We start from the raw sequence: 9946 nt of genomic DNA on the forward strand, positions 1-9946 counted from the left end.
AACATCTGGCGAGCGATAGGGGGGCATGTGACATATCATATGGAGACTCACTTTTGCTTCCACTTTACATTATTCATTTTTTACTATTTTTTAATTTAAAGATTTTATTTAAAAAATTTATTTTATTTATTTATTTTCTATAAAATTTGTAAAACTAGCTACAATATGTTTTCATAGTATTTCACGGATTTTATTAATTTTTGTTTTATGAACATTTGTTTGAAAATTATTTTAATAAAGTTTTAAGAAACTATCAAAACACTTTTATTTATATTTAAAATAATGACCTCAACTTAGTATAAAAGGTTGTCTCCTTACATTTTACATTTTGGGCATTGACATTCTACTTCACTTTCTTAACTCATACGTTAGATGTAATTTCATCTGCAGACAAATTTTTTAATGCCTCAAGTTTGAAATATTTTGTGATTTATTGAGGTGTTTTTTTTTTCTTCCTCCTAATTCTAGTTTATCTTACATTGTCATTGGATATTAACACCAATATGCAAGTTCTATTTTTTTTTTTTTAATTTTACACTCAATGTTATTCTGATTTACTTCAACATTTCAATTAGAAAAAAAAATATAGAGTAGAGGAGTCAAGGGGGATGTAATAGAACAAAAATTAGTTTTTGAGTTTATTTGATTAAAAAAATATGTGTTTTCATAAGATAATTATAGAATAAACTACCAAGATGTTTTGGTTATTTATTCATTTAATAAATATGTTAAATACAGAGCATAATTATCCAAATATAAATGTCATATCACACTTTAATGGAATTATAGCACTGAGGACCAAAGTAAGTTCTTTTAAAAACAAATTAGAACTAAAACCTACCTTTTTAAAAGTTGAAAAATAGTAAAAGAAATAAAAGTTGAAAAATAGTAAAAGAAAATAAAACAAAATAGATATAGAGTTCAAATTAATAGGATTTAAATCTTTGTTTTCTCTAAAATGTGTGTTTGTATGAGAGTAATTATAGGGCTATCATTTTTTAAAAGGTAAAGGCAGCCATAGCTTCTTTAGATTTCCTTTGGTCATTGATTGACTCAATAGTAGTAATAATTAGTTCATTTTAACCTTTTGCACTAATTATCAATTTGAATTATTTGTACTTCATTGGTACACTTCAAATTTAAAATTTTGGTAAAAGCAAAAGTAGAATATCTATTGCTATTTATTGCAGTCAATTAGAAGGTTTGAAACTTATAAAGTATTAATTTTAAAGAAAAAACAACAGTAAAAGTTAATTGATTGTAATCTATTAATTAATTATAACGGTAAAATTATGCATTAAAACATTTAGTTTGACTAAATCATTTATCATGACTAAGCAATTTGTTTTTAATTCAGGTCAAAAATATAAAAAAATAAATATAATAATTATTTTAAATAACAACAAAGTTAAAAAATATTAAAATATTTTTAAATATAGGAAAATGTTATTGACCATAAATAATGTATATAGTGGTAAACATGTATTGATAGACATAATCATAGATAATGATATCAGTGTCATCTTTCTTTAAGAATACGCATGATATTACTCCTATTATCGGTTCATTGTAAAAAAATGCATTATCGTTGTCATATCTATTTGTAATAACGAAATCATAGTTTGCATGTTAATATAGAGTAAAATAAAAAGATGAATGCAATAAAAAAATGTATTGATTAAATATTAAAAAGGAAAATGAAGGGGATGATGATGTATGATTGATTTGCATGCATGAGAAATAGAAATAGAAGGGGTTAGGTTGGAATATATCACAATCTTGAGCCATATTGGCAATGCCAATTGGGACCCCATTCTTCATCCATCATGGGGGACATACATTTCTTCTTTGTCCTTTCCTTTTTACCCACTACCCCCAATTTCTCACACATCACATTGGGAGAGAGACTTATGAGAAAGATGGAGACTTTATGTGAGAGAACTTGAAAAGGACACCTTATGCCAATACAGAGTGGGTTTTTGAGCAAGAAAAGTTATTTCTATAAAATCTCAAATTCTTTAGATCCCATGGTAAATTATTTACCTCTATCTATCGGTATCGCTCACATTATTGTTCCAAACTCGAGAGATGGGAGAGTTTTTTTTCTTTAATTAATAACTTAACATCTTTAAAATCGATAGAGATATGTTAATTAATTGATCAACAAGAGAGACGGATAAAAACTGAACGAGGAAAAGCATATATTTTTACCTTTTTAAAAAGTGACATAGCTTAAAATGTTAAAAGCGTTTTATCACCCGACTAAGAAAACATAAAATATCTAAATTGGTTGTACTTAGAGTGAGAAAGAGTTACGTTAGGGTTTTGTTTCTTTGAAAAAAAGAATTGAACATATTATTTTAAGAAAAAACTTGGTGCATCCATCTACGTGCTTCATCTCTCCATCCCAAAAGAATAATATTAAAAATCTTTTATAAAAATAATTTTTAATCTTGTTTTTGTGTAATAATCGAATGGATGCAATCTAGAATCGACCTATTATTTTATATGCTTTGCTTTTTGATTGTTGATGGAGAGAATACGTTGCCTTACTTTTCCTTTCATTCATTACTTTCATTGTTTTTTCCTTTCCCTCTCTCCTTTTCCTTTGTCCGACCAAATTTCTTTGCCCACAAAGACTCTCCCTCTTTCCACATCAACCACATTCAAAGGAATAGTTCATCATGTAGTAAATAAATAACTCAAGTACTAGTATTATGTTTTAATTTTTTTTATGTACTTTTAAATATTATAATACATAAATTTTTAACTCCAGTGAAAATTCAAACATAACTTTACCAAGTTCCTACTAATTAATGACCATTTATATGTATATATATATATAAACAATGGTATACTGATGTTGATATTTGTATATTCTTTATTAGAGTTCTATTGACATATACTACAGATGTTGGTTTGTCTCCTTGACTTCATATTATTAAGGTAACTACATGTAAAAACAAACTATCATTTTAATCATTAAACACAAGCCTTAAACAAAAAAAATATCAAATAAGTATATTAGTGGTAGACTTTTGTATATAACCATCTATCAATGATAATGATAAAACAAAGAATAGAAATGTAATTAGTGTGTGATAGATATGATATATCATGGTTTATTAGTGATATATAGTACATTATTGATATTGTCTACAACTTTCATTCACTCACTATAAAAACGTCATAACTTCTACCACACACCTTACATAGTTGTTGAGTCAATGTTTATATGCAAACTTGGTTGAACCTCAATAATTCATTTTCTAGCATGCTCGAGTAAATATACGATAAGGATGAAGCTAGTATGCCCTTTCTTTAGAGGAAGTCGCTATATCTCTCGTGATGATACATATGAAATTTCTTTTTATGTTTGTTTTGTTCTCATGTTAATGTTGGGTTGATTTCTAAAATGAATGTTGTTTTTTTACTAAATTCAATGCTTTCAAGTAAGATCGATGAGTTGGAAAAAATCGTTAACATTAGAAAATAAAAATTAAGTCTTCTATTGTTATCAATGTTAATAAATATTGATGTATTAGGTTGAACTTTAAAATAAATATTTATTTTCATACTAGGTGTTGCATAAAATATATGAAGTGGTGATGAAGTTATGAAAGCCATATAACAAATGATTGATAAATAAGATTTCTTTTGTGGGATTAGTAGAGAAACTTGGCTGTGATGTCTAGCTTGCTTGTACATTGCTTTTAACTTGTAAAACTTTTACCAATTGTTGTTATAGTTTCTTTGTAAACATATTGTCAATTATGTATGAAATTAAAGTTCTTTCACTAGTAGAAAAATAGTCTACTATGACAGTTGTATATATCCCAAATTGAAAGGAGAAAATAAAAAACTGTCACAAAAGCTAAAAAACCGCGTTTTTGGCGGGAAAAGACGGAATTTTTCGGATTTTACTTTCCGCGACAGCTATTTGGTGTCATAAAAGATACAAAAAATATTTTATTTAATTTATTAAAATAAAATTTATTTTAAATAAAAAATTTATTAAAATCAGATTTTTTCCTAATTCTAAAAACATTAAATAATTTATTTATTAAAATAAAACATCTCCAAAACTTTTTCTCTACCTCCTCCTCTTCTTCTTCTTCTCTTCTTCTTCTCTTCTTCTTCTTCTATGTGGAAGATCCACACGTCCCCTCTTCGATTTTTCCTCCCTTCCGCTAACCATCTCTCTCCCTCTCTCACGTACACCGGAAAAGACTAGACTTTTGGTCAACAACGTGCAAAATCCCTCTCTTTCTCTCCTTCAACCGATGCAACCACCCAACACCCCTTGCACCGCTGAACTCACTGGTGAATCTCAACCATTATTTCTATTGTTTGTATTTATACATTATATTAACTTCAAATGCTTTCATTTTACCCACAATGTGATATATTGATGGTTCTTTTTATGAAAAACACCCCTCATGGTTTTGCTTTTATATGAGATATGTGTTTGTTTTGTCTACCATCCTATTCAATATTGTTGTTTACAATCATTTTTCTAATTTGAATCTACATTTTTTCTTTATGGTTGACTATGTGATGAAACATTTTGGTAGCTTACAATGTGTTTGATGAAATGCCTCAATGAAGCATTTGCTTGATTTTTTATTGATATTTGTTCGTTCGAATTAGGAAATCAAGGTCAAGGGAGATGTCATGGCTATGGGCTGAAGCTTTGAGAAAAAGAGTATGAAAAATGAAATGTGAGATTTTAAACTTTGATAGTGTGTAGGGTCTTTTTGTTTGTCTATGCATTTTCCAAATGAATTTTAGTACTTTTGATTTTTCTATTGATATTTTGTTTATGGTTGCTATTGAGTTGCTTTGATTGAAGGATAGAGGGAAGTGATTATTGATAATTATAGGTATGTTCTCTCTCCCTTTCTTACAATAAGGATAGTAGCAACAAAAATTACTACATGTTCTATATTGAAAGGAAAAACAAAAAAATAATGGTGAATGAAGATTTATTTTGTATGGTAGAATTTTATTTGTCACTTACCATGCTAGATCTTTCCAAGAGGAGTAAATTTGAAAATGTCGAAATACACCCTCTGCTTGAAACATAAACCGCGATGTATGTTATACACATTGGAAATGTATGAATGTGTATATTGAAACTTAAGCCTATACACTTTCCAAGAGAATTTATGTATGTTATCTATTTGGTTTTTGGCTTTAACTTTTTGAAACTTAAGCCTATACACTTTTTTTACCTCTACTTTTTATCAACGTTTTTAAACTATATTTTCTTCCTATGACTACCTTATGACATTTTGAATAATTGATTGAATTGAGGATTAGCATAAAGTTCTCTTACTTCAAGGACGTTGTCGTTATTTGTTCAAGTAAGTAGTGTCTACCTCCCTACCAAAATACATATTCAACTATTGTGGTTTAAAGTATATTTTGTATAATTCTAGTCTCGTTGAAAGTGTTTTAGTCTAATTAGTATGGTATATTAGTAGTATATCAATGTTTGCTTGAATTAATATCATCCAAAATCTCCATAGTAGTTCTTTCCTTACTTTGAAAGATCTTGTTGTTCCTTTCCAACAATAGTGTTGAAAATTGGGGGGGGGGAGGCGGGATTAAGGGCTTTATGAGAGTTATCAACTCAACTTTGTCAAATTGTCATGTAAATGGAGTACGATTTAATCATTGAACATTTTTTCATACTTAGGGCTTGAAGAATCCTCGAGAGAGTGACAATACTTGTTGAATTTTTATGAAAATGCAACATTGAAAAGGTATTACTTATGAGTATTTATGTTCAATCTTATTTTGTTGTGATCAATTGAGATGCATAATATGCACTAGAAATTTGTTAAAGTGATAGACTTATATGTTTTTTTGATAGGGTTGGAAGGGCTCCAAGGTACGTTTTTAACTATTGAATTACAATGAAAATTGTTTGGATTTGTTAGTTCAAAGTTTAAATTGAGTTTAGCTTGTGAAACTCAAAGATTTCATTTGTATACTGATTATATATGTTGGTGTTGAATAGTTTATCTTGCATGTACCTAACAAAAATGATTATGTTTGCTTGATTATATTTCTATTTGTCAATTTTCTTAAAGGTTTTGAGTGAACTCAAGTTTATGGTAGATTGGGGTACATTAAAGTTTATTGAACTTATTTTTCATTGTCCCATTACATAATGTCCTATATAAGGTGTGTATATATATATCTTGTTATATTTTTTTAATATTTCTTAAAGTTTATAAACCATGGAAAGTAAGATGAACAGTAGTTTCTCGTTAGCTTTTGTTTCTAGAGACATGTCTTTTATGTACATAGTTCTCTTTAGGGTTTGTTGAAATTGGTTTGTTGTGAATATCTATGGATTTTATGAGAGTCACCAAAAAAAAAAAAAAAAAACACAATGGTTTGTTTATCCCACATTGTTCTTGTAGTGTACCATTTTGATCAATTATGTTAATAACATGTTTTGAAATTGGAGCTTCTGCGTTTTGTTGTGTCGTTTGTTTATTGATTAATGGTAATTTGTAGTATCAAGTCTACCCTAATCTATTGGCATATTTGAGGAGATTGTTGATTTTTCTTCCCCTGTATTTTACTTCTTCAAGTTAAACTAAGTGAATAATGAATCCCATTTCATTCATTTTTGCTATTTGGTATCTCATCGTATTTTTTTTTTTTATTAAAATGAAGTTTGTTTAATGATCAACATTGAAAAGGTATTGCTTATCGGTATTTATGTGCAATCTTATTTTGTTGTGATCAATTGAGATGCATAATATGCACTAGAAATTTGTTAAAGTGTTAGACTTATCTGTTTTGTTTTTTTTTTTAATCGGGTTGGAAGGACTTCAACGTACATTTTGTTAAAGAAAATTTGATCTTTATATGGCTAGGTTGATGAGTTTCCAATTTCAAAAGTCTACCTAAAGCTCTATTGTTTGTTTAACTCAAAGGTAAAAAAAAGTAAAGTATGTGGACTTGCACCGAATAGAGCCATGGTAAGTTTCCAATTTCAAAAGTTTACCTAAAGCTCTATTGTTTATTGATGAGTTTCCATAGAATTTTGAAGGTTTGAGAAGAGTTGTGGAAATTTGGGACAATACCACCCTCCTTACTTGTATTTATTCTCATTCTTATTAAGTTTTTCTAACTACGTTTCTTTGGTCCCTCAAGGATATGTCAGACTGTTCAACTTTAAGGACTAAAAATTGTCATACATGTATTGTCGTAGCGTTTTTGTTGTAAGGACTAAGAACGACCCAACTTTAAGGACTACAAATGGTTATTTTGCTCTACTTTAAACATTGTGAACTTTTCATTGATGAAATTTGCATACCTTGGATATTTTCTTTTTGAAGTACCTTTCTTATCATGGACAACAGTGCAGTAAGCCTAGGGAGGAGGAAACTTCTTCTTTGGCCGGTCTCACATTTTTCAATGTAATAGGTTTTAACTTAAGAGTAGAGTATGTACAGATTCTCAGAGCTAGTATTGACAATGGGATGATAAACTAAATTTCATCGAAGAAGAGTTAACCAAAGAATAGCTAATGTTTGTTACTATATTTAATTTTGAGAGTTTTATTGCAAGAAACAAGGGTGAGAGAGTGTTTTGCATTCTTATACTTGAAGCATCGATCTCATCTCACTTCTTGTTTTTCTGCTTGTCATGTAAGCTTCGATCTCATCTCACTTCTTCCATCGTGTACATGTTTGAAGAAACCTCAACCCAAGTAACTAGGAAAAATTAGTTTGTGGGAATTACTTGTGAGAACATGATTATATATTTCATGGTTGACATTTTGCAATTGACATTTTGCACGTACAAATGAACACCATCATTTATATTCATGAAAAATATTCAGGAGTGGTTGTATATATATTGGTTTGATGTGCCCTAAACCTCAACCCTATCTAGTGCTTTATGCACACAAACACACACACTTGAACTATCTGTATTTGTCTCTTTTTGTCTCCATGAATAATGAGAAGCCAATACAAACAGATGAATTTTCTGTTTGGTTCTCTTTCTCTATCTCGATGTTGGGAAAAAGCTAAATATTTGAGGCATTGATTTCAGGAATTGGTGCAAGGGTTTGATCAAGAGGCTGCTGCAGTTGTTGTGGCAAGATTAACTTCATCAAAAATGGAGATGGAGGTATTCTTAAATGCTTATATCCCTAAAAATGCTTATATCACTTATACTTATTCGTTTACGTCACCAATAATTCTCTTCAACATTTTACATTCACATTACTACATGGTAGTCCTCCATTTTCTTCTTTGTTGTGGTAATGTTGGTTCACAAATGTATGTGTTATGGATGCTTATATTCATGTTGTCTTTGTAGGTTCAACCGGAGTCGACAACTTCATTAGTTTTCTTTCAAAGAACATTTTCAAAGACGAACATTCTCGGTTGGTCGTTTATGCTTCTGCAGAAAATCTTGTTAGATGTATTCTAATGCTATTTAAAATATTTTTTGATTAAGGGTTGGGATTTCGTACTTGTAAATTATTGACACTTGATTGGAAATGTACGAATATTATAAATTGTATTATATCGTATATATATTAAAGTGTTGGCTACTTTTTTCTATATGGGTGTCAATATTATAAATTCAAAATTATCACTCTCAGCTACATTATTGTCATTCAAATGGTTCGTGTAATGGTGGAGCGGCAAGGAGAACCGGAAAAAACTGTAGTAAATTGAGAAATTTGCAACATAAAATAAATGATTAATTATTGTCAATCCGAAAACAATGACAGTTGTTTAATCAAATAAACTGTCACGATTACCCTATATGTGACAAAAAAAATGTCGTCAATAGCAAAACAATGACATTTTTATACAAAAAAAAAAAAACTGTCGTGATTAACATATTCATGACAATTAAAAAATGTCACAATAAATGAATTCGCGACATTTATTTAACCGTCGTTAATACACAAATGATGATAGTTATTTGTTGTCATAAAATAAAATATGACAGTTATTTGACGTCGTTGAATTCTGATTAACGACATTTATTTCATGTCATAAAATAACTTATTGCGACAGTTTTTAAAAACTGTTATTGAAGGACTTTCCATGACACCCGCTTCTATGACTGAAAATAACTGTCGCGAATTTCGTTTACGACAGTAAATAACTGTCGTCGTAGACCACTTTTGTACTCTCCACCTTGGCGAGATGACTTCCATCACTTATGTCCCGAAAGGATAACAAGTGTGGGTACTTGGCGCCGAGAAGTTGACACCCTTAAAAGAGAGGTACTATAAATGTTGTAAGGTAAATCCTCCTAGATGTATCTCGCTTACACTCAAGCAGCTTTATCATTTGCATCTCGAGAGGCGAGCAAGTGTGGCGTTTAAAACACTAAGAGGTGCTCGCCTTAATTATAAGCTAGTTAATTAATTAAGTTGTATTGCATCAAGGTTGCCGCACAACTTAATCACCTAATAACACAGAGACTTTCCTTCACCCCTTCTTACATACAAGTTAGTTCACATGTTCACATCTCACCTCCATTCTAATTTTCCTTTTACAAGTCCTCTAGTGTAGATAAGTAGGTATAGTTTCAACTTACACTTTATTATACTGTATAGACAGTAAAGGTTATATACTGCCCAAATGACAAGAGTGAATTCTAGAACTAAACTTTGATATTAATTCTCTATGTTTGATCCTAGATTACCCATGAAACTCATTGTTTTGCTTACACTTCTTGGATAAGCAATTGAAAAACTTGTACTCAACGAGAACGTAGTATTTACATGAGGATGGGATACATAGTGAGCATTATGCACGTAATGATCATGATCAATGACTCACCACGTAGATTTAGATATAGACATACAGAACACTGCACAACTGAGTTTGAACAAACAAGTAGTGCCCCTATAGACAACATCTTAACACTATTCTTGTATATAGGAGCA

At 29.7% G+C, this 9946-nt stretch overlaps 1 protein-coding gene across 5 annotated transcripts; it reads left to right on the forward strand.

Annotated features, from left to right (window-relative positions):
• The first annotated feature begins 4093 nt into the window (after window positions 1-4093).
• Window positions 4094-8600, forward strand: LOC116405011. Of its 5 annotated transcripts, none has more exons than XR_004218067.1 (7): window positions 4094-4323; window positions 4651-5366; window positions 5702-5768; window positions 5879-5896; window positions 6897-7001; window positions 8083-8160; window positions 8353-8600. XR_004218067.1 is itself a non-coding variant. In XM_031888523.1 (4 exons), the coding sequence occupies exons 1-4, from the start codon at window positions 6702-6704 to the stop codon at window positions 8464-8466; spliced, it is 315 nt and encodes a 104-aa protein (XP_031744383.1). In that variant the 5' UTR covers window positions 6687-6701; the 3' UTR covers window positions 8467-8600. The 5 variants fall into 5 exon arrangements, 1 of the variants encoding a protein (XP_031744383.1); XR_004218066.1 differs by having other exon boundaries at window positions 4651-4883; XR_004218064.1 differs by lacking the exon at window positions 5879-5896.
• The last annotated feature ends 1346 nt before the right edge of the window (window positions 8601-9946 follow it).

The sequence above is a fragment of the Cucumis sativus genome, chromosome 7 (assembly GCF_000004075.3).
Source record: "Cucumis sativus cultivar 9930 chromosome 7, Cucumber_9930_V3, whole genome shotgun sequence".
Taxonomy (NCBI): domain Eukaryota; kingdom Viridiplantae; phylum Streptophyta; class Magnoliopsida; order Cucurbitales; family Cucurbitaceae; genus Cucumis; species Cucumis sativus.